Source organism: Cebus imitator, unplaced genomic scaffold (assembly GCF_001604975.1).
Source record: "Cebus imitator isolate Cc_AM_T3 unplaced genomic scaffold, Cebus_imitator-1.0 Scaffold183, whole genome shotgun sequence".
Classification (NCBI taxonomy): Eukaryota; Metazoa; Chordata; class Mammalia; order Primates; family Cebidae; genus Cebus; species Cebus imitator.
The window spans coordinates 867,477-893,540 of record NW_016107498.1 but is presented as its reverse complement, the minus strand read 5'-3'; the positions used below and the strand labels follow the sequence as shown (position 1 = coordinate 893,540).

The following is a 26,064-nucleotide window of genomic DNA, read 5'->3' as shown; positions in this document are numbered from 1 at the left end:
TTTTTAAACTTTGGATTTTTTTTGCTTTGTTTTGTTTTTTTTTGAAACAGGGTCTCACTCTGTCATTCAGGAATGGAGTGCAGTGGTATGAACATAGCTCACTGGAACCTCAACCTCTTGGGCTCGAGTGATCCTTCTGCCTCAGCTTCCTATGTAGCTTGGACCACAGGTGCATGCCACTATGGCCGGCTAACATTTTTATTTTAGTAGAGATGGGGTTTTGCTATGTTTCCCAGGCTGTTCTTGAATTCCTGGGCTCAGGAGATACTCCTACCTTGGCTTCCCAAAATGCTGGGAATGTACGCATGAGCCACCACGACTGACCCTGAAGGTGATTTTGCATTGTACTGCTTTGTGGGGGTAAGGACCTGAAAAATGGAGGGGAATGGAATTGCTCTCTATAAAAATCATTTTGTCTTCTGACATTCTCTGGAACCTTTGCTAACAAAGTCTAAATGGACCTCTTTTCTAAAGCCTTTGTTACCAACCCTCTCAGCTAGAGAGCCATTTTGGGTTAGGCTGCAGGTTGAGCTGAGCAGCCATCTAAGCAGCACCGGGACTAGCAGCCCTTTAACTGTGATCAGAACATCACTGTATTTGATGAGTGAGGCTTGGTCAAGTCACTTAACCTTTCTTCCTTGATTTTCTGTTATGTACACTGGAAATGATATCTGCCTTTGATCTCATAGGGATGCTTCAATCCATTAAAGTCATTAAAGCACTTTAAGGTATAAGGCACTAGATGCAAGGCATCTTCATTATTGTTGTCATTTATGTTATTTTGTTACAGTGCCATATACAAAGGGGGCACTTTTTAATGCTAAATAGTCATCTCAGAATATGTTCTACGAAATCCAGAAGTTGGCAGAGGACCTTAAGCGGTCAGGTTATCTTTCTCTTTCTTCTTGAAGCCAGGCTCTGTTCCTTGTTGTCTCTGTTACTCTGAAGAACAAATAGCAAAACCAAGAACACAAAAATGAAAATAGAAAATTGGGGAGACACATAGCTGTAGTCTACTTCCTGTTCTTTTCCTGGGAGCTCCTGTTGGTGTTGGGTTTCCTAAAGTGGGAAGTCCATTGGTGCCTCTCTGGATTCTCATCTTTCCTTACTGTAATGTGCATATCCAGGGATTTTGAAATGGATTATGGGCTTTGATTCATTCCCACTTGCAACTTTCATTTTTTTGTTTGTTTTTTTGAAATACCATTTTACTAGGAAAGAGAAAAACTCTAGGGGGTAGGGTGGGTAAAGATCTCTGGATGTCTTTGGATAGTGTTCAAAGGCATTTTGAACAAAATGATTGCATTTCCTACATCAGCCTCTTCTGGCATTTCATCTCAAATACTTCCTCCCTCACACCTCATATAAAATTCCAGAAGGCGATGTACTTCCATATGGCCTTGGATGGCATCAACTTGATGATGTCCATGAAAAAGTAGAGGATCAAGCCTCACCTTCCAGAGTGGAGAGTTTGCTTCCTGGAGCATGAGTTCTTTTGATCTCACAAATATCACTATTCTAAAATAACGCACCTTGTCCTTTATCTTAATGTTCTGAAACTGATATTGATGACTCTATTGATTCTTCTTGGTTAAAAGATTTTGCTACTTTCCATGTTCATTATTTTTAATTTTTGATACTTTGAGTACCATGATAAATTTTACTTCTATTACCTTATTTATGGACTGATTACTCTCCTGCGTCATCTGCATGTAACTTGGTAGCATTATCAATTTCGTCATCTACAGAGCACTAATTCCTCAATCTTTGTAGTTAGGTGGAACTTAAAACAGTTCAGTGTCATGGTCTAAAATGTAAGTTTTTTCTGTTCATCAAAAATATTTAAGGGAACCATGGCATAATTATGAGTACTAAATAATTAAGCCATAAATAATTATAGATTGGTAAAGACATTCATTATTTATTATTTGGTTTTCCAACTTCCATAACTAGAATCCTGAACTTACAAGCATGTTGCTTTATAAATTAAATAGAATGGTTTGCTTTTCCGACTCCCTCTCCATGCAAAAGCCTAAGAGTCTAACAGTGGATTTTCTGGTATTGATTTGTTTGTATGGAAAATCTTATATTATATCATAGTTTTGTATTTTAGAATCAGTTTCTTGAAGAGGAAGAATACAATTATATGAAATTGGGATTCTTGTGGAAAATCAGGGACATATGGTTGCTATAGGTATGATATTAGTTTTTCAGAATCGAGTGAAACAATGAAATTACCTCTGAAATTGCAGCTGACTGTTGCTACCTCCATACTGGAAAGATTTTTTCTTCATCTTTTCATACCCACATGTGAAAACTTTTTTTGAAACAGGGTCTTGCTCTGTCTCCTAGGCCGGAGTGCAGTGGCACAGTTAAGGCTCACTGCAGCCTCAACCTCCTGAGCTCAAGTGAGCTCCCTGCCTTAGCCTCCCAAGTAGCTGGGGTCACAGGCATATGCCACCACTCTCAGCTAATTTTTGTATTTTTTTGTAGAGACAGGGCCTCTCTGTGTTTCCCACGCTGGCCTTGAACTCCTGGGCTCAAGCCATCCTCCTGCCTCAGCCTCCCAGAGAGCTGGGATTACAGGTATGAGCCACTTCACCTGGCCTTGAAAATTGTTAAGTGGAGATAAGGGATAACAAAACTTCTTGGTTCAACATTATCTACTTTTCTTTTTGTCTTTTTTTTTTTTTTTCTTAAAAAAAATTCTGCAGCACTCATTATTTTTTCCCTTGCTTCCCTCTTCTCCCCAAATTTCCTGTCAGCAACTTTGTCTTCTGTTTGTTAGCATTCACACACAATTTAAATTAATTTCCCTTGCCACTTTCTCTGTGGTTAGATACACCTTTAGTGACTTCACAAATGACTCAATAGACTAGGATTTTTTTTTTTTTAATTTCTTACGTGGTCAAACTGGGTTAACCTTGGAGATGTCTTAGAATCAGTGGAGGTGTTGGTGTAGAAGTAGATGGACTTGAATCAGATTACTGGGGATCTCCTGGTATTCATATCCCTGTAGCTTGGGTTTATCCTGGTTTGGACCTTGTTTTCACTATCAAGGTCTAAGGAGCCATTTTAGGCATTTTAGTCAACCTCCCTACCCTTAGGCCCTCATTACATCCTAAGAATAACATTTTGTCTGGTAGGGTTGAGCTTCGAAGGACCATAAACCATTGTAATATCTAAATTTTTTCACCCCATTGAAAATGCATGATTTAGACCCAATATGTAGATGTACAAATTATTAAATGATTTAGCTATTTATATTCTGCCCAATAATGTGAGTACATTTTTCTGAGAGTTGCTGAAGAGCAGTGGTATTTTGAAAAATACTATTCACTTTGAGGAGGTTACAATGAATTTGTCCTTTTTGGCTTTGTTTTAAAATGAAGCTGAATGCTTAGTGGTATACTTAGATGGTCTTTGATAGGACCTTTTCCTGTCCCTCTTTCCCCCATGGAAGTAGGATAATAGATATTTCTTATATCTATACATTTTCACTGCAAATTAAATTCAGAAAATACTTAGCTCATAAGAGTTTCTGTCTCCAAAAATTGAGCTATTCTGTGATATTTACGTAACTCCTAGCTTCAAATGTGATTGTAGAATGCCTTCGCAGATTTAAAATAGGTACCAGTAAAACTGAATTATATATAAATGGCATGGTTAAGAATGATTGTTCTTTTGATTTGTTTTCAAGCTATGTTCAATATTCCTTTTTTCTTCCTATGTATTTCCAGGGATTTAACACTGATACATATAGATACTGGTAATTTCCATTTCAGTTCATAAACTTATTTTCTATTAAGAAAGACTTCAGAGTAAAAAAAATTAAGGAAAAATATATTTAGTGATTTTTCTGCTCCTGAAGTCTTAAAAATTACTATACTTTTCATTAAAGTCCTTTCTAATATCTATACAGAAAACATACTGTTCTCGAATAAAACAAACTTCAGTTGTGGTACTTGATGTCTGTGGAAGAAACCCTTATCATAACAAAGTACAAAAATATTAAAAGCGATTTATGAAATAAACCTCAATTCCAGTTGCCTAGATTTTTTTCATGAAATCATATCTTTCTTATTATAAAAGTGTGAGATTATAACCAGCTGTTAGAATAGTAACTTGTAATCCATTTCTCTGTGTTGCTTTTTGGTGTGAACTAAAAACTATTACCATGAAGTTAAGTGTTATAGCCCACTTTAAATGAATTCATTTCCTGGAATTTATCACTGGTAAAATCAGAACAAATTTCCTCAGGAATCTGTTTATAACAAAACCATAAACTTTGACCGTTGAATACTTTTCTCATTCAAATGAAAGATAATTTAAATAATATTTTTTAAAAAGTTGATTTAATTTTATATCTGTGCATATAAATAAAACCAGTTGATTCTTCAAAGATTTTGTTTGTGATAATAAGATTGATGGATATATCGTGCCTTAGCCTCATATTAAATTGGCAGATTTTAAATACTGGATAAGAAGAAATCTATAATTCTCAGTGTGAGAGTGCTAACCTAAAATTTTTATGTGTCTTGTGTGGTCAGTAGACTAATGGCCACCCAAGTATGTCCAACTTTTAAGAACTTGTGAATATATACCTTACTTAAGTAAAGGGACTTTGGGCTGGGCATGGTGGCTCTTGCCTGTAATCCTAGGACTTTGGGAGGCTGAGGTGGGCAGATCATGAGGTCAGGAGTTCGAGAACTGCCTGGCCAATATGGTGAAACCCGTCTCTACTACAAATAAAAAATTAGTTGGATGTGGTAGTATACGCCTGTAGTCCCAGCTACTTGGGCAGCTGAGGCAAGAGAATCCGGGAGGCAGTGGTTGCAGTGAGCCAAGGTCGTACCACTGCACTCATCCCTGGGCAACAGGGTAAAACTCCATCTCAAAGAAAAAAAAAAAAAAATAGGACTTTGCAGATGGACCTTGAGATAAGGGAGATAATCCTGGATTTTCTAAGTGGACCCAGTCTAACCACACGAGTCATTAAAAGCTGAGAACTATGTAACAATCCTGCACTATCTGCACATGTACCCCAGAAGTTAAAATATAGTAACAATAAAAAAGTATAAAGTACCATATAGTGAATATTTTAAAAATAATAATAATAAAAGCTGAGAACTTCTCCCCAGCCGTGGTCAGAGAGAGATAACTGTGGAAGAATGCTCAGAGATCCAACATGGCTGGGTTTGAAGATGGAGCAGCTGGGCCCTAAGCTAAGGAATGCTGGTGGCCGATAGAAGCTGAAAAATACAAGGAAGCAGATTCTCCTTTTGAGCCTCTTAAATGGATGACAGCCCTGCTGACACCTTGACTTTAGCCCAGTGAGATCTATCAGACTTCTGACCAGTAACTGCAAGATAAGAACATTGTGTTTTAAGCCGCTAAATTAGTGGTGATTTTTAAACTAATATACCTTGCTTTGTGTTTGTAATTTGTTGAATAAAATTATCACCTAAACTCTAAATACTGTAAAGGAACAAAAGCTATTTGGTTTCATATAAAATAGTAATTTATAAGAGTTCATTATATATGGATTGTTGCAATTAATTTTGCTTTTAAATAACAGAATGAACTCGATATGACCTTGTAAGTATGCTTTTAAAAAAAACAAAAAAAAACAAGGGTTGCTGTGCTACCATTGTACTAGGGATATAGTAGGCATTCAATAATTGTTGTAAACGGTAAAATTACATAGTCAGTATTCCCTCCCTCCCTCTCTCCTTCCTTCCCTGCTTTCTTCCTTCCCCTCCACTCCCCTCCCCTTCCCTTCCTTCTCTTCCTTTCCTTTCCTTCCTTTCAAGGGAGTCTCGCTCTGTCGCCAGGCTGGAGTGCAGTGGCGTGATCTCAGCTCACTGCAACCTCAGCCTCCTGAGTTCAAGGAATTTCCTATCTCAGCCTCCCGAATAGCTGGGATTATAGGCATCCACCACCATACCCAGCTAATTTTTGCGTTTTAGTAGAGATGGGGTTTTACCATGTTGCCAAGGCTGGTCTCGAACTCCTGACCAGCTGCCTCGGCGTCCCAAAGTGCTGGGATTACAGGCATGAGCCACGGTGCTCCGCTATAGTCAACACTTTCATTAGCTGTTGTTAATGCTGTTAACAATGAAGTTTTGAGAAAGGGACTTAAGGAAATGTAGGAATGTAACTGTTTGTGTTAGGTCTTAAGTATCTCGAAACTTTTGGCAGATATTTCTCACATTTCTGTCATGTGCGACAATTGTCAAGGAACTGCTCAAGGGTTTGTTGGACTCAAGCACCAGGGCATAAGTGATTTCATCTCTTTCTTGATAAGCTGGATGCTGGTGGTAGCCAAAAAGCAGTGATGATGGGGAGTTCTGATTCTTCAGATAATCGTTTCCTATTTAGTTAGAAAATGACAGGATTCAAGATGTACTGTATAGCAGGAGATTTAACATCACAGTAAATATGTATAATAAAATAGGTAAATCTGTATGCTTTTAAATAGCTTTTAAGCTGCTTGTCTTCTTTCATGGCTATATGTTGGAACATTCAATCGGAAGTATTTATTGAGTCTGTCTGTATTAGGCACAGGAGATAGAGGTTCAAAGAGCCCTACCATCATGGTGCTTGTTGATCCATAAGGAAGGTAGAAATTAAATGATTAAAAGTGTTGGGAAGTAGCACAGGGTGCTTTAGGAATAGATAGTAACCATCTCTCGTCTAGTTTAAGAAAACATCTCTGAACACAAGGGAGAGGTTCAGGAATGAGGAAGGGAAAAAGCTTTAAAGCAAAGAAAGAATGTCTGGAGCAGAGAGAAAATCTGTGATTATTGTGAGACGATGATAAGTGGTTAGGTTGGCAGAGATAAAATCTTAAAGGGTCCTCTTAAATGATTTGGGAAACTCAGATGTAATTCGAAGAATGTATTGGAATAGAGAAAAAGGCAACTGCAAGAAGCTGAGGTAGGAGGCTGTTTCAACTGTCAGAATATGATGGTCTGTACCAGAGTAATAGAGAGAGGAATGGAGGATAGATCCAGAGATACGGAGGAGATAAACTAGAAAGATTTGGAGATTAACTGCATGTGGGGTGTCAGAGGGGCAGGGAGAGGTAGTTGGGGAAATAAAATAATCATGCCAACAAAAAAGATGTACTATCTATAGAGAAGAGAGAGAGAGAACATAATTTATTATTGAGTAGGCATAAAAAGATTTTATATGTGAGATATCTCAAAAGTGGCTATGAAGTTGTGGACAAAATCACAGTTAATACAGAACAGCAGAAGAAAGTATATTATTAATAACTTCTCATTTCTTTGAGAGACAAAGCAAGGGCTGTCCCTTGTGTCTTTTGTACATCTCATGAGAGACACTTGAACTAATCCCAGAGGTTCATTTTTTACATATCTAGAGTTGGTTTGGCACATGACTTAGCCATATCTCTACATTGTAAAAACTGGAGACTGAACTTAATCTTTAGAGAGATTTATCTCTGTTCCAAAGGTTAGAGTAAGGACTCAGATTCAGGAAGTCTCCAAGGAAACACTTTTAAGAAAGGCAGAGAAGGATAAAATGGTCTTTTATAAATGGAGAAAATCATTTGCCAAGCCCTCAATAGCAGATGGTGCCATTTACTGAGGTGGGCAGCCCTGGAGGTGGAGCAGATTTGAGGAGTAATAAGATAGACACTTGGGAAGATGTCAAGTTTGAAGTTTCTATTAGACACTGCCCTGGAAATGACAGGAGTGCATTATAGTGGAGAAGGGAGACATAGGCTGAATATAGAAATTTGTTACCTTCAAAAGATAGTTCTGAAGCCTGGGAATGGACTAGGTAGCTTAGGGACATGGGACAGTGAGATGGGGAAGAAACGAGAGGGGGTCATCTCTTTTGTCGTATAATTGTGTAGTTAACATAGGAATATTACCGTGAGCGATTGGTACTGAAGTCATAAGCACAGCAATGGTCAACATTTTCATCTTTTGATTCCTTTTCCTGGATAATGTAGCTAAAAGTTTATGTCACCCACTCTTGTAATCTAGACTTGTTCCCTTTTCTGTTAATAGGGTATGTTCTGAGGTGGTTTCCCCTCACAACCTCCTTTCCTTTTGTTCACTGATGATGCATTCGCTTCAGTCCCCTGGATCTCCTCTGGACTGTCCTGCACCCCTGTGTACTTCTGCCTCCCTGCTTTTGAGGCCATGTGTCCTCTCATGCTGTCTTGCTCTCTTTTTTTGAACTGTTACTTATTTGGAAATATTTTCAGTTGTTTCCACACATAACTTCTAGATGTTTATGTCTTTTTACAGAGTCAGGTATCCTTTTTCTGGTGTATTTATTTGGTCTGGAATGTGTCAGCTTTTGAGGCCGTAGCACAGATGCATTGGTCTCTCATGAGACTGGGCAATATGTGGAGACTGGCTTTGTGTGGATTGGAAGTGGAGGTGAAGGAGGAAGTATCTTGTTGGGAAGAGATACATGATTGTGGCCCCCAAGTACTTCTTGGGTGGATGGTTTTAATAATGATCTTAGTGAATCAGTTGCTGCATATTGAAAAAGAGATGGCTGGGGCTGGTGCTGTGGCTCATGCCTGTGATCCCAGCACTTTGGGAGGTCGAGGTGGGCGGATCACCAGAGGTCAGGAGTTTGAGACCAGCCTGGCCAACATGGCGAAACCCTGTCTTTACTAAAACTACAAACATTAGCCGGGCGTGATGGCTAATTTGCCTGTAATGCCAGCTACTCAAAGGCTGAGGCAGGAGAATCACTTGATGTGGGAGGCGGAGGTTGCGGTGAGCCCAGATCGCTCCATTGCACTCCAGCCTGAGCGCGACAGTAAGACTCCATTTCAAAAAAAAGAAAAAGTGGCTATTCGAACCTATAACTGAACTTGTAAATGGAAAATGAAATATGGGGTTGGAGAAATACCCTCCCATTTATATTTACAAAAACATTTTGATCTGGATGAAAATAGCGATGATCTTTGCTCTTTATTATATCAGACAGCTCAGTTTGTGAGTTTTTTGGGTTGGGGACAACTTCTCTGCATGAGACTCACGTATTGATAAATTCTACACTTGTTGGAGGAGGCAAAGGTCCTTATCCAGAGACACTTTAGGGAACTGGGGTTTGGCAAGTAGGAAAATAGGTAGAGATGGCACTCAGGGGCATTTTATTTTATGATAACTGACTGAGCTGAAGATAAATACAAACAAAAGTAGGCAGTGATGCCTTGGACAAAGATTTTACCAACCGGCAGTGTGAAATATTTGGTAGACTAACAGTTCTAATGAGTTTATCTTAGACAGTTCTGTTAACAGACTGTCGGTTAATAATTTACCCTTCCTGAGAGGCAGAGGCAGCAATCACAGGCTGTATAAGCGGGCACTCTGAGGCCCAACGCTTTGCTGAAGCCCGTCTGGGCTGGAGTCATGGAGCTCGTTGGTTGTGACACAAGTACCAAGTGTCTGCACTTTGACACATTAGAGGCTTTGGAGAGTTCAGTAAGGCAGAAACATTCAGTGTGATTCACTTCAAATGTTATCTAAAGTAATGGATTACTGTAACTACCCATCTCCTCCACATCAAAAAGAATATAACTCTGTATATTTTTTTAAAGTTTATTTTGAAGTAGGATGGTATTCTATATGGAAGGAGAGGGTGGTGGTGGAAAAATATATTGTTTTAAAGAAATCTTCGTGAAGCCTTAGAGAAGGGACAAACAGGTTGCTGATTGATACCTGGAATATGCTTTTATTGTCTAACAAAATATTGGATGCAGCTGTACACGTAAGACTTACCCGTTGGCACTGTGATTGATACTGTTAAAAACCCGAGTCTGTTTACCATTTACCATACAATTCGTTTTGATGCAATAGTGAGCACAACTCCACTGTAGATTTAAGTACTATTTATGTGAATTTTATTTCCCTGTTTAGTCACTGAATCATATTGTAGTGTTGGCATGGTAAGTTTTGTAATTTGCTTTCCTATGTGAAGAGTGCTTTTCTTCCACCGAATGTTTACTTCTGCATACTTTTTAAAGTTAGGCATTATGTCATTACAAAGATTTACAGTTATTTAATAATGATTTATTGTAGTAATTTATACTGCCAGCTGTGGCACATTTTCACTGGAATTTGTAAATCAAATTTACATAGAAATTTACCAGGACATGCATTTCAGGATTTAATAAAATATATTCTAAAATCGTTTTGAAGTATGTAGTTTAATGCTTATACATTTGGGATTAAGCTTTACTTTAACAGCCATTGTTAGTGTTCAAACTTCTATGTCTGTCCCACAGCCACTGAAAAGAGGAGTCAGTGAGATCTGTTAAAATAAAATACACAGTTTCAGGTCATCCACTTCCTTCCAGATCTTTAGTGTCACGTTATAGTTGACCTGGGATATTCACGTGATGTAAAGGGACATGGAAACATCCTGACATTAGGCTCTGTGCAGTTCTGTAAGTTTTAATCACGATTAAACTATGCATCTGGAATCATAACTGAGAGTGGATGTAGTGTACTGTATTCATTTAGAAGCCCTAAGTTTCAGGTTTTCTCTTCCTTTTTCAAAACTTACTGGCTACTAACCATGTGGAATACATTTAGTATTGGCTGTGCCAGCTCTCACTTCTGGAGTTTCTTTGTTATGCACAAATACAGCAAGTTATTGTATTTTCTTTCTCATTTTATAAAAGATTGTTGAGATTTTGTTTATTTGATCATATATATGTTTCCAGAGAGAGAATATAGAAAAAAACTTTACAAATTCTTGTATAACTTGTGTGATATTAAAAAATCTAGCAATTTGAGAGGCTATATTTAAAATCTGTTAATTCCAAGTAATTTATAAGAATGACTTGTTCTCTAAGACTGCATAAGAATTTTACTTCTAAGATTAAACTACTAATTCACAGCTTCAGTCAGCTGGTTATTTTGTGTACAACAGCATGAAATGTCTCATTTGACTTACTGCTGCCCCCCAAACACATTGGCTTCATTGATCAGTTGTTTTAATATTGTGAAGATACAGTCTAAATGTGCCTTGAAACTAAACTTTCAAGTTATAGTTAATTGTTTTTAAAGCGGTAGGCTTTGGACTATCTAAAAAGGAAGTGAAAGCATTTGCAAATATTGTAGTCTTTAATTTTTTATAGTAGTTTGTATTTGTTTATCATGTTCAGGCACTAGTAAAAAACTTAACAAAACAAAATGAGCCAAAACAGCTTACCATCTGAAATGTAAATCCAGCTTATCATCGGATCTCTTATTTCTTAAAAGATCTAATTTCTATATATTTGTTGGCCATTTGTATATCTTCTTTTGAAAATTAAGTATTCATGTCCTTTGACCACTTGTTGATAGGATTATTTGGGTTTTTTTCTTGCTGATTTATTTGAGTTCCTTATAGATTCTGCATAGTAGGCCTTTGTTCCAAAGATTTTCTCCCACTCTGTGAGCTGTCTGTTTGCTCTGCTTATTATTTCTCTTGTTGTGCAGAAGCTTTTTAGTTCTCATCTATTTATTTTTCTTTTCATTGCATTTGTTTTCAGGTTCTTGGTCATAAAGTCTTTCCCTAAGCCAATGTCTAGAAGAGTTTTTCCAGTGTCATCTTCTAGAATTTTATGGATTCAGGTCTTAGATTTAAGTCTTTGATCCATCTTGAGTTGATTTTTGAATAAGGTGAGAGATAAGGACCCAGTTTTATTCTCCTACATGTAGCTTCTCAATTTTCATAGCACCATTTGTTGAATAAGGTACCCTTTCCCCATTTTATGTTTTTTGTTTGGAAATGCAAATGAAAACCTCAATGTGATACCACCTTACTCATGTGAGAATGGCCAAAATAAAAAAATAATAGATGTTGGTGTGGATGTGGTAAAAAGGGAACACTTTTACACTGCTGGTGGGAATGAAAACTAGTATAACCATTATGGAAAACAGTATGGAGACTTCTTAAAGAACTAAAAGTAGATCTACCATTTGATCTAGTAATCCCACTACTGGGTATCTACCCAGAGGAAAAGAAATCATTATATGAAAAAGATACATGAACATGCATGTTTATAGCAGCACAATTTACAATTGCAAAAATGTGGAACCAGCCTAAATGTTCATCAGCCAACAAGTGGATAAAGACAACCTGGCATATGTATACCATGGAATACTACTCAGCCATAAAAAGGATGAAATAGTGGCATTCAGAGCAACCTGGATTGAGCTGAAGACCATTATTCTAAGTGAAGTAACTCAGGAATGGAAAATCAAACACTGTATGTTCTCATTTGTAAGTGGGAGCCAACCTATGAGGATGCAAAGGCATAAGAACAATGTAATGGACTCTGGGGACTCAGGGAGAAGGTTAGAAAGGGGGTGAGGGATAAGACTACACATTGGGTACAGTGTACATTGCTCAGGTAATGGGTGCACTAAAATCTCAGAAATCACTGCTAAAGAACTTATCCACGTAACCAAATACCACCTGTTCCCCTAAAACTATTGAAATTATATATATATATATGTATGTGTGTATATATATATATATATATATATATATATATATATATAAAGATCTAATTTCTAAAAAAACAAAAAATTATTAGAAAAATCAGCCAACAGTTAATTTTGTCTTCAGCTAGGAGTTTAAGTTATAGTATATAAAAAACTGGATCTTTATCTTACTAAGGTGATTTTTTTTTTTTTGGAGACAATTTTCCTCTATTGCCCAGGCTAGAGTGCAGTGGTGTGATCTGGACTCACTGAAACCTCCGCCTCCCAGATTCAAGCAATTCTCCTGTCTCAGCCTCCTGAGTAGCTAAGATTACAGGAGCCCACCATCATGCCCAGCTAATTTTTGTATTTTAGTAGAGATGGGTTTCACCATGTTGACCAGGCTGGTCTTGAACTCCCAACCTGAAGTGATCACTCGCCTTGGCCTCCAAAGTGTTGTGATTACAGGCGTGAGCCACAGCACCTAGCTGAAAATAATTGTTAAAAATCTTTAAATACATATACATATTACTGTGCTTGGGACAGCACCTTGAGTTAACACTTCTAGAAAAGTTGTTATAACTTTTTATATGATTTATGACTCTTCACAGTATTTGATATTTACTTTTGTTTTGAGAAAAATTAATCTGCAATGCAAGTAAAGCCAAGAAATAGGGAGATTTCTTGAAATGGAACAAAGATAGACTTTTTTTGAGACAGTTCATTGCTGATCTCTTAGATGTGATACTATGTTTTCTTTGAAAGCATTTAACATTTGTGTGCTGAATCGATCATGGAGAATGCTTGAGCTCCTTAGTTTACATTTACTCATCTAGTAAAACTTCTGTGTTACTGTAACCACTCATTTATTCATTCATTTACCCAAATTTTTCAACATTTCTGAATAGGTGGCAGCATGCCAAGCATGGTAAGAATATAGTGGTGAAGCAGATATGAATTTGCTTTTAAGCCTTGATGAGCAGGATACCTAATAGTTCATTAATAAAAACTTGAAACAGGGTGGCAGTGGTTTTGGCAAGAATGTGTTATGGTCTAGTTCAGAGATAACTGAGCTTGGGACCTAAGTAAGAATGATATTTCATTGTAGAAATATGCCAGATTTTAGAGTTTGTTTGAGAGATCTCTTGTGTTTGCTCATTGGGTATGCCAGGCATTCTGGAGGGATGCCCATTCCCATCTGACAGGATAGATTATCCCCTGGTTAAATGTATAGATTATGTCTAACATCTCCCTAATGCAAGGCAAAAGTGGGCTCTATAAGGGAAATGATGTGACTAGCTTAGAGATGAGTGGTGAAGCCATATGCTGTTGGATGAGATGCCAGCCAGTAGTAGATGGTAGAGAATTGAAGGTAGAGTATAATTTAAATGTTCAGCCATTTTCAATTTCAGAAAATGCTTTAGGAAGAAATATTTTAACTATATAGTACATGTATTGCTATAAATATAAATATCAAATTATTTCTCTGTCTTCACTATTTTTTCCAACTAGAAATCTTGTAATTGTCTTTAGCTGCGTTTCCCTCAGAGCTAAAATTAATTTAGGCATCAGTTCTTGTGGATTCTTTAAAACAGAAAACAAAACTCTAAATGGTTAATTTATTTCTCACAATTACCTAGTTCAGGTCCTCACGCTCTGTGATGGGCTGTCCATTTTCTGTTAGTGTTTACTATAGTTTCAAGTATAAATGCACGCAGTATAGTTGAATATAAAACTGATGAAATTCCTTGTTCTTGACGCTTACGTTCTAGGAGGATATTTGAATACAAACAAATCCCCTAATTTAATACTTCTGGCTTAGATGTTTGTTTTCTGCTGCACCCTGTACACCATTCCTGGATGAAACATAACATCTGTTATTTAACTATTATGTTCAGAAACTTAAAGTCCAAATTTCAAGGCCTCTACAGTTTGCCTGTATATTCTCTTTCTAATCTCATGTTTTATTAATATCTTTCATCTATCCAAGGAACAAGGAACAGTGCATCCTTACACTTACCTTTTTTTTTTTTTTAAACGCAGGATCTCCTTCTGTTGCTCAGGCTGGAGAGCAGTGGCATGACCATGGCTCACTGTAGCCTGAACCTCCCAGGCTCAAGAAGTCCTCCCACCTCAGCCTCCTGAGTAGTTGGGACCACAGGTGTGCGCCATCACACCTGTCTAATTCTTTATTTTTTTGTAGAGATGGAATCTCACTCTATTGCCCAGGCTAGTCTCAAACTCCTAGGCTCAAGCTGTTGAGTTTCTTGTCTTGGTCTCCCAAGGTGCTGGGATTACTATACTTTTATTTGTGCTTCCCCCACCCATTTGAAATGTTGTCTTCTGTTTGTCTTTTGATATTCTCCTTAGTCTAAGAATCTTGGCTCAAATTGTTCTTTTTACCAAATAACTTATGCTCCTGGATCTATTATAGCTAATAGCATATGCACTGACTTGTAGACTTCTACTTTTGTAAGTGAGAGGGGTTATTTACATCTTTTATTTAACTGGTACATTTACAAGTAGTATGTCCAGCTATACTGTAAATCATGTGAAGTTAGAGGGCTGTGTTTTAGATGTTCACACTGGGCTAATACGAGCACAGTTCAGAAGCAGGCAAGAACTGTGATTTGAACATCCTGGAGATTAAAACAAAGCTTACACACTGAACTTGTTAAGAGTCATTTCCCCATATACTGTTTAGAACCTTAAAATTGTAAAACTGTCTTTGGCGGTCAGGGCCATCATTATATATTATTATTTTTTATTTTGTTAATTGCATATATATATATATATATATATATATATATATATATATACACACAGTGTAAAAAATAAAAAAGAGTATCGAAGCTTAAACAGAGAAAACGAATGTTTCATTGCTCCCCCCCCACCGCCTTTTTTTGGGAAGATGGTCTCGCTCTGTTGCTCAGGCTGGAGTGCAGTGGCCTGATTTTGGCTCAATGTAATCTCCACTTACCTCTACCTCCTGGGTGCTAGCGGTTCTCCTGCCTCAGCCTCCTGAGTAACTGGGACTACAGGCGTCCACCACCACGGCTGGCTAATTTTTGTATTTTTAGTGGAGATAGGGTTTCGCCACGTTGGTCAGTCTGGTCCCAAACTCCTGACCTAAAGTGATCTGCCCAACTCAGCCTCCCAAAGTGCTGGGATTACAGGCATGAGCCACTGCACCCAGCCAAATTCTCCTTTTTTTTCCTGTTTACCAGATTCTTTCCATTTTAATTTTTGAGACAGTGTCTCACTCTGTCGCCCAGGCTGGAGTGCAGTGACATGATCAGGACTCACTCTAGCCTTGACCACCCCAGGCTCAGGTGACACTCCCACTTCAGCCTCTGGAGTAGCTGGCACCATAGGCACTTAACACCATGCCCAACTAATTCCTGTAGTTTGTGTAGAGATGGGTTTTGCCATATTGCCCAGGCTGGTCTTGAACTCCTAGACTGAAACAATCCTCCTGTCTCAGGCTCCCAAAGTGCTGGATTACAGGTGTGAGCCATCACACCCAGCCTTATTTGGAGATCCCTAAAGCTATTTCTAGCAATAGCTTAGCCCCAGTTTAGAAATATTTGTTACCTCCTCAGTTTTTCTTTTCTACTCTTTCTTTCTCCTGTATTTCTCTTTCTCCATAAATCATAGTACACGGTGTTTACTGTTCTGCATCTTGCCTTTTACTCATGATTTGTTTGGAGATGTTGCTTATCTGTACTTAGAGTTTTTTTCTCATTCTTTTTAATGACTACTTAATATTCCTTTGGAAAGGCTTATAGTAAAATAGCAAATTCTAGAACTGGGAAGAAGGCAGATGTTTGACAAACAATTAATAATCACAACTACCTATGAAAGGATAAAATGATAGATTGTTGAATTTAAAAAACAGCATTTCTAGAGCTCCTCTTTCCTATGCCAAGTCAAATAGGAGGCCCTAAGCACTTAGAAGCCTAAAGATACCACCAGATATTAATTGCTGTTTAACTATCAAGAAAGATATGTTCTGCTTAAAACAGGGTATATGCAGCACCTTTTCAGAAAATTCTTGTCTAAAATGGTAGAAACCTGGAGAGACAATGCTGGAAATTTGGATGAGCACATATTTTGAAATCAGACCAACTTGGTCTTGAATTCCCACTTTGACACTTAATATAAGACTTTGGCCAAGTGACTAAAACTTCTTAGCTTAAATTTCCTTATTGGTAAAATGAGAATAATAATACCTATCTCATAGGACCTGTGAAGAATGAATGAAAAAATATTTTATGTTTTGCACAGTACCTGGCACACAATAGGTGCTCAATAAATATAAAGTTCCATCTCCCTGACTCTGTGCCTATCCAGAATGATTAATTTCCTGAGAGCTCTGGATGCTGACTTCTTACTATAATTTTATCTTTTATAAAACTTACCACAATGCCTTGTACATAGTAAGAAGTCCACATTTAGGTCTAGATTTATTCTGTAACTCTTAAGAGTCTGGCTTGGTTTTCTTCATACTTTTCATGAAATTTCTCAAATCTTTAGAAGGGGGGTACAAGGACACATACTTAATTATTTATCTACCCTGCGAAGATGCCCAACTTGGCCAAATGTCAACATCTCAAGCAGTGGTTGTGCTTGTGGAATTTTAATAAACTATACTTTCATGGTATACTTTGTATTTCTTTGCATGATGTGATATTTTGTATATTTTAAAAATGGAAAGAATTTCAGATGTTTTAGTATCTGCTACATGGAAAGTATAATTCTTTTTCAATTAATTGGATTAATTTTTTTTTAATTAAAAAAAAGTTTAGGCCAGGCTCAGTCACTTATGCCTGTAATCCCAGCACTTTGGGAAGCTAAGGTGGGCAGATCACTTGAGGCCAAGAGTTCGAGACCAGCCTGGCCAACATGGTGAAACCCTGTCTCTGCTAAAAATAAAAAACTTAGCTGGGCATGGTGGCACACAGCTGTAATTCCAGCTACTCTGGAGGCTGAGGTTTGAGAATTCCTTGAACCTAAGTAGGCAGAGGTTGCAGTTGGCAAAGATTGGATCACAGTACTCCAGCCTTGGTGATAGAGCAAGACCCTGTTGCAAAAAAAAAAAAAAAAAAGTTTAATAAGGTTCATGGGGTTAAATGTGGGGGGAGTGTCTGACACTGATTGCAGTCAAGGTCAACATGGCCAATGTGAAGTTAACTGGCTTGTAAGTTTCCTAAAAATTTAATAGTTCTCACAAGTTGGGGAGAGTAAATCTTGTATATTACTAGATTTTCAACCTCCTGGGTAACTGCTTTGAGCTCTGGTGTAAACACATTTAGGAGAACCAATCCCTGAAAAATGGTCTAGGCTTTGCTACCAGCTTATTTTTTGACTTTGTCTCAGTTTCCTTGCTTGTATAGTAAAGCAATGGGATTAGATTAGTTTCCTAAAATTTTTTGGTAAGACTTTACAATTCTGTGTGTCTTGGGCTGCAGAAGCCAAGAGACCCAGGCTTTATACTACTTGTCTCATATATTCAATATCAATATTTTTTTTCTTTTGAAAAAAGGTCTCCCCTAGTTAAAAGCAAATATATTTGAGAACCACTGTTACTGAAGAAATAGCTGTCTTAAAGCCTATGTCTATACTTGTAGCAGGGCCCCTTGATATAGTCACATGTAATGAGTTTACTTACTCCTTTTATATATTACAGTAAACCAAACACTGCATGTTCTCATGCATGAGTGGGAGTTGAACAATGAGAACACATGGACACAGGGAGGGGAACATCACATACTGGGGTCCGTTGCGGGTTGGGGAGCTACGGGAGGGATAGTATTAGGAGAAATACCTAATGTAGATGACGGGTTGATGGGTGCAGCAGACCACCATGGCACCTGTATAACTATGTAACAAATCTCTATGTTCTGCACGTGTATCCCAGAACTATATTAAAAAACAAAACAATATAGAGTTTAGGAAAATGCAAAAAGAACGTAATGCAATTCAGTATTACTTTCATCAGAGGCAGGCATAAACTTGATACTTTATTTAAATAAGACTTTCATTTATGTGTTAATGAACTCTCCATATATGTTAAGTTAATACAGAATGAGTTGTAGACCAGGGGTCATGAACTTAGATAGCAATAGTGGCCAGGCAAGTAAAGGAATTGAGAGAACCTGTAGGGTATAAAATGAGTTTACATGCTACAGAGAGTAGCTTCTATTCCTCTCCTGCTGATAGTTGTCATGAAGGAACATACGTTTCTGATGCCATATCTTTAATTCTTTGATGCCTCACCTTTTGCCACTCCCTGCCCATTCCCTCAACAGCTGAACATCCATATTTTAATTTAAAATTTCTTGTGTTTTACATGTTGGGCAATAATTAAACATAGGCATACTCATACACACTCACTTAGGAGGAGCCAAGCAAAACACACCTGAAGCCAAACTTGGCCTTTGGGCTTCTGCTTTGAGATCTCTTTTCACACACATACATACGCAGCAACTGATATTTTAGTACTTATATGCTAGGCACTTGGCTAAACCTTTGCACTAATAAAAATACTTAATCTTCACAACAATTCTGTAAACAGGTACTATTAATTCCACTTTAGAGATGAATAACTTTGGCTAAGTAACTTGCCGAGGTCACACAGTTTTAAAAGGTTCTGCAGTTATTCAAACCCAAGAAATCTCACTGTAGAACTCTGACAATCAGTTGGCAAAATTGATTTCCTGGATATATTTCTTCTATATATGCTATAAGCACACACGCAAAATGTAAATAACACCAGCAAGGATGAAAAGAAATTGTTTACTATTATTTCATTAGTGTACAGTGTGATACAGTTTGCATATGTGGGCATGATGTGATAAAGCACTGGAATGCTGTAAACTTTCACATTTTACACAGTTTTTCTGATAAAGCTCAGTGAGACCAGCGTCAAAATTTCACAGGGAGTTTATATTTCTCTTTGCCACAAACTAGACATCCTGAGCTTTGGGGCCAAGGTTGTCTGTGTCCAAGGGCAAAAGATCTCTTTCTTCTCATTGTCATATTTAAACCCCACCCATGGAAATGCTCCAAGTCCTGAGTGATGATCACTTCCTCTGGGCAAGGGTATGAAGAACAAAAGTAAATCTAGCAGGAGGAGTAAATCCCAAAAGACAGAGATAAGTACTTGAGGTCAGAGACTGCGTCTTTTATAGTTTGTCTACATACCAAACTCATTAATATGAATAATCATCTTAGCAGTAGTGGCTGTAGTAGCAAAAGTAATACAAGAAAACAGTCTTCTCCTATATTTTTACATTAGCATTCATTATTTGTAGGATTTGGGAGGTCTTTTTGAGAAAGCAATATGAAACTAAGTCTCTCCCATGTTTCTCCTTTAATTCCACTTTTTTTTTAACCGACATAAAATATTTTCCAACCTTGAAAACTTCAGCCTATAGGAGTAAAAGTATAAGATGGTAGGGAAAAAAAAAAACCCGATAACAGTGGGAACAAAATCTATATATTTACCCATTTAGATTTTTTCCCTGGGGTATTTTGGAAGACCCTTTGACATCATAAGCCTCTTTATGGTTTATTCACTTGGTATGAAATGGGGGAGGAAAAAAGAGCCAGTCCATCTGGTAGTATTCTTCTCAACACCCTATACCCATCGTGTGAATGGAAAGAACCCCAAACCTTCATTTTCAAAACTGTATCTCAGCCTCTGGCTCCTGAAGAAAACCAGTGTGGTTCAGATGTGGGATGGGAAGAGTGGTTTGCATTGGCATCAGCCCTGCGGGTGCCTTGGGGCTGGAGCACACAGCTGTGGGTTACAGATGCTTGCTCTCCGGTATTAATGTGGCCAACATGTGAAACCATGACACCCACAATACTACACAAAGGTCCACGCCTCTGATAGTTTGAGAAATAACTCCTTGCTGAAGAAATTCCTTCTTGAAGGGCTGGAATACATTCTAGAATGGAAGGTCCTCTTTCAGAGGGGTAGAACCAGGAAAGAGATGCCTTGTAATGTTGGGCCAGGGACTGTCTTACAGGATGTCTATAGGCTTGGGAGCTTTAACCAAATATGGAAAAAAGAAGTCTGCTCTAAACCTTAGATTCATACATTCGAAATTCTATGCTATGCATGTAGCAGAAAGCTTATACACTCAAGTCATTGTGTAGTTTCTTAGGAGATGTCAATGCAAACCATTATTGGTGGTTGTCATCTGGCCTGACTCAGGGTGTGTGAGAAATGTTTCCACCAATTTTTATTTCCCTGAGCTGTCTCCAAGTATGGTAGAACCAGAGGAATCTACATACAAGAGAAAAGAAATGAGCATGGGGTTGGATGACGCTTCTTTGTAATTTAATAACTAGGACTCTTTTCAGTGTGTGGGGATTTTGTCGTTTCTCACTCATGTGGCCCGTGCTTCCTTCTAACAGTACACTTGAGGGAGCTGAGATACTTCCATCCCCCATTCAGTTAGTGAGACAGTTTTCTCATTCAGGTACAATTTCCAGTGAAATAGTAGCTTGTAAGTATCTAGAAGTTAGTTTATTGACTCTTATTGCACTTCTGAGTACCTAATAAATAATTTATTAGTCTGATGGATATGTGGCTACCTAACTATGGGGCATGAAATATGCACTGTTTTTCTAATATACTGTGGGGAGACCTGTTTATAAAGTATTTAGTATTGGTTTTATAATGCACTGTTGACAACAGGAGACCACGAAGCTCAAAGATCAATCTCATTTTGGCCCACAGTATTAATGCTGCTTTATAAAGCTCTATGACAGGTCACTTAGATAGTGGTCTTCACAGAAAGGACTCTGTTAGGAAGGCAGGCTGTAGGGGCTGCCAGTACAATAGATGAATGTCTTTGTCTCTGTCCCTAAGGTGACTCTGGTGGTTGCTGATGTTGGCCAGGTGATGGAACCCATCATTTCCCTGCTCTCTAGAGGGATCCTGGACTAGAAGTGCTGAGTTCTGCTAATGCAGACCTTGCTAATAGGGCAGAGAGCTGGTGTGACTTTGGACCACAATTGCAGTTCTGGAGATAGAAGTCGAGCAATAAGGAGTGGAACTTGGCTGTCTTCAGCTTTGTCTTATGTTTATTAATGAAGTGAAATTATTCCATATCTCCGATGCCTTTGTTCAAATCACATAGGTGACATAGCATAAAGTATTTCGATTTTGATTGGCTTTGGGGACTTTCCTAGTCAGAAATAAAGAAATAAAGTCAAAGACATTAGAAAAACTCTACATACTAAACACTTAGAATTGGGGGAAACTTACATAAAAATTAAGTAATTTCATCCAAAATCAATTCTCAGTGTTTTACTTTATTTTTCTTTATAAGAACTACACACTATAAGAATGCTGCATAATGGCAATGATTTATAACATATGATTGCTCATCAAAGATATATGTGAGGTTTTTTTGTTTGTTTGTTTTTGAGACAGAGTCTCACTCTGTCACCCAGGCCGGAGTGCAGTGGTGTGATCTCTACTCACTGCAACCTTCACCTCCTGGGTTCAAGCGATTCTTGTGCCTCAGCTGCCCGAGTAGCTGGAACTACAGGTGTGTACTGACATACCTGGCTAATTTTTATATTTTTAGTAGAGACAGGGTTTTACCACCACATTGGACAGGCTGGTCTTGAACTCCTGACCTCAGGTGATCCACCTACCTTGGCCTCCCAAATCGCTGGGATTGTTGGCATGAGCCACTGCACCTGGCATGGTGTAGGTTTTAGAGGAAGGCATTTTTCTCTTTGTATTGAAAACTCTTTGCTGGTTCTAAGTATTTTACTTCCCAAACTGGGAACTCTGAGCTATACTCTCTTGGACCTAGTCAGCTTGTTTATTATTGCTCACATTTTTACACTTTGTGGGAACCCAGGCTAAGTTCTGCTGTTTGCCATTTCTGTTACTCATTTCTTACTGATTCAGAGTTTCTTTATTTTCTCTTTCTTTCTTTCTTTCTTTCTTTCTTTCTTTTTTTTTTTTTTTTTTTTTTTTTTTTTTTTTTTTTTTTTTTTTTTTTTTTTTTTTTTTTTTTTTTTTACAGAATTTCACTCTTGTTGTCCAGGCTGGAGTACAGTGGTGCAATCTCTCTCACCACGACCTCTGCTTCCCAGGTTCAAGCAGTTGTCCTGCCTCAGCCTCCTGAGTAGCTATGAATACAGGCATGTACCACCACACCCAACTAATTTTGTATTTTTAGTAGAAACGGTGTTTCTCCGTGTTGGTCAGGCTGGTCTCAAACTCCTGACCTCAAGTGGTCCACCTGTCTCGGCCTCCCAAAGTGCTGGGGTTACAGCAGAGTTTCATTTTACCCTTTTCAGTTGGACCCAACCTTTTCTTCCATCTAGCACTCCTCATTCCTTCCTATCAGGTCTCCCTTAGTAGATAGCCCCATCTTTACTTTTCTGAGATGATCATTTTGTTCATGTAGCTGTCGTTTATTGAGCACCCTGTTAGACCCTGAATTAGCAAAGATAAATTCTGTCCCTTTTAAGAAGTGTACAGTATAGTGGAGGAGACTGGTAATAAATTGTCTTTCTAACATGAGCGGTTTTAATATATGTATTTCTTAACCACAGATTTTTTTTTTCTGTATCTCATAACTGGTTTCTGAGGGAAAAAAGGTCCCCCCCCCCCTCCAGGGGCACCCTTTTCATTTGTGCTCTTGATCATATTCTCTCCTTGGACCCTTTCATACCATTTTCCCTCTGGCTTAGATCTTCAATATCCTTTTCTCTGCTGGCTTCGTCCCCTTTGCTTGTGATAGTCTCTTTTTTCCCTGTAGTGAAAAACAAACTGCCAACTTATGAACATAACCTGTCTGAGGTCCTCTTAACTTTTCAGACCATGTTTCTCCTACTTGTTTTCTTTGCAGAATTTCTCCAAAGAATGTTTTATCTTTTCTTTCCCTTGTCTTCACAATTTGCTTACTTCTTAACGCCTTTGCAATATGGATTCTAGATATCTGTCAGTTTACGAAGACATTCTCTCTTATGGCACAAAGCCTAATAAACTATTTCAGCCACAAATATACATTCAGAATGGTATACTGAACACCCATTGAGCTGAGTTTAGGAACTAATAATGTACAACCACATCTGAAGACTAGGGTTACTATTTAAATTAAACTGTGTCAGTCACTGTCAGTCTCCCCATCCGCCTTTCCCCATTTTCCATCCTTAAGCGCTGTTTTGATTTTGGTATTTATTATTCCCATGCCTTCTGGTTTGTTCCTGCTGAATTTGCTTCTACTTACCATTTCATTGTGTTTTACCATACCCTAATATTGTCTTGTTGTTTTAGATTATTGAAAGCTCTCAAGCATCCTATAATCTGTCATCTGTTTTCCCTTGTCGTGTGGAACACTGGATAGTCACAGGGCTCCTGTTAACACTGTTTCTTCTGTCTTTTCTCCTGATAACCGTGGGTATCCCCTGAGATTCTAACCTTGGCCACTTGTTTTATCTCTTGTAACAGGTCTGTCTAGATGGCTGCTGGATCTGGCAACTTCAGTATTAATCAGTTTTCTGACATTTCTAGTTGCCTGGTCATCTGCATGATCTGCTTGCTGTTCCTGCATACTGAGCTTGCTGTATATTCTCACAAACCAGTTCATCCCCATTTCTGTTGATAATGCTGCCATTTTCCTAGGCTCAGACTGTTAGAACTTTAGTGTCATTGTTGACACTTCTCATTTATTAGTCATTCTGGTCCCTTGATTTTATATTTTATCTTCACAGTATCTTTTGTATTGTGTCCTTTTTTTTCTATAGCCCTATTGCCAGTAATTTACACAGTTTGTTTGTTTATATATTTATTTAGACAGAATTTCACTCTTGTTGCCCAGTCTGGATTCCAATGGCACAATCTTTGCTCACTGCAACCTCTGCCTTTTGGGTTCAAGAGATTCTCCTGCCTCAGCCTCCCGAATAGCTGGGACGACTAGGCATGCACCACTATGCCTGGGTAATTTTTTTGTATTTTTGTTAGAGACGGGATTTCACCATTTTGGCCAGGATGGTCTTGAACTACTTACCTCAGATGATCCGCCTGCCTCGGCCTCCCAAAGTGCTGGGATTAGAGGCGTGAGCCACTGTGCCCAGCCTATTTTAATATCTTCCTAATTGGACCCTGCTTTTGTCTTTTCACACTTCAGTCCATCTGTTACATTGTTACCAGATAAATCTTCTTCGAGTAAAATAGTGATCAGACCTTATGGCTGTTGAGAAGCTTTTAGTAGTTTTGACTCTTGGTGGATAACAGGCTAAATAGTGACTGTTTATGGCGGGGCATTGGGCCCTTACTTTTAGAATACTTCCTATCAACCACTGCATCCGTTTTGTTCATTGTTCTTCTATGTATATCTTCCCTTACGTTCCTGTCAAACTGTGTTACTTCTCTAGGAATATAATCGATGCTCAGTGCTAGAGCAGAAACTGCCTCTGCATAAAAGCCGTTTTTTTTGTTGTTGTTGTTAAAAAACCACACTGGCTGGAAGGGAGCTCTTAAGTTGTTCAGAATTCTGCTACTGTTTCTTTTTCCATTCTGTTTTTGTTAAGGTTGTTTTGTTCACAGCTTATCTCCTATATTAGATTGTAAACTTGTGAGGAAGGAGTATGTCCTAACTTTTGTGTTCTCCACAGCTTCTTGTACTTGGCAAGGGGTGGGGGGCTTGATTAGTATTCCCTAACAGCAGTTAAAAGTGTCATATTAAGAGGTAGAAGGCCGGGCGCTAGCTGGGCGTGGTGACACGCGCCTGTGGTCCCAGCTACTCGGGAGGCTGAGGCGGAAGAATCACTTGAACCCAGGAGACGGAGGTTTCAGTGAGCCAAGATTGTGCCACTGCGCTCCAGCCTGGTGACAGACCAAGACTCCGACTCAAAAAAAAAACAAAAAGGGGGGAAGCGGGGGGAGGGGAGTAGAAAGAGCTAGGCAGGACAAAAGTGTATTCATTGTCAATTAGCAAATTATTCAGTTATTTCTACTTTGTTACTTTAGTTCTTATCAAAGTTTACTTAGCTGTTGTCTACTATCAGCCTTAGAAACTGTTAACTCTTAAAAAATGTGTTTCGTTGGTCATAGGTGTATTACATTTGCAATTTCTTAAAAGTTTTGATGTACTCAGTGCTTTTAAGTAATATTGTCTGGGCATATGTAATTTCCTTTCCCAATCTCTCAATAGGCACACCTTGGGCCCACCCCACCTCCACATAGCCTTAATTACAAATCAGAGGACAGGCTTAGTGAGCAAGACTGGCCAACATATTTCAAGGTCCCATGTTGTGGGGTTGATACATCTCAAATTGAGGTATGTTGATTTTTTTTTCCTTTTAAGTTACTTGGAGATACTCGCATGCTTTGTCTACCTAGTTAAGATATATCTCTCACCTATTCTTCCCACCAGTCTTTTACTGTCTTTCATACTCATCTTCATTCTATGAAACTCAGATGTTGACTTACTTCCTGACACTTTTTGCCTCTGAAGAAATCATTGAAAGTAGAAATCATTGATGATGGTTATTTGAATGATTTTGAATGTGATAAAGTATCTGTGTTCCATTGGTTCTCTCCCTACCT

At 38.3% G+C, this 26,064-nt stretch overlaps 1 protein-coding gene across 3 annotated transcripts in view; it reads left to right on the top strand.

The window, feature by feature from the left end:
- The window catches only part of BNC2 (basonuclin 2), a 453,480-nt gene that overhangs the window by 107,445 nt on the left and 319,971 nt on the right, over window positions 1-26,064 (top strand). For all 3 annotated transcript variants that reach the window (XM_037744749.1, XM_017545926.2, XM_037744752.1), the window contains exon 2: window positions 25,670-25,795. In XM_037744749.1, coding sequence (XP_037600677.1) covers window positions 25,670-25,795 — 126 coding nt within the window. The remainder of the gene's footprint in view (window positions 1-25,669; window positions 25,796-26,064) is intronic.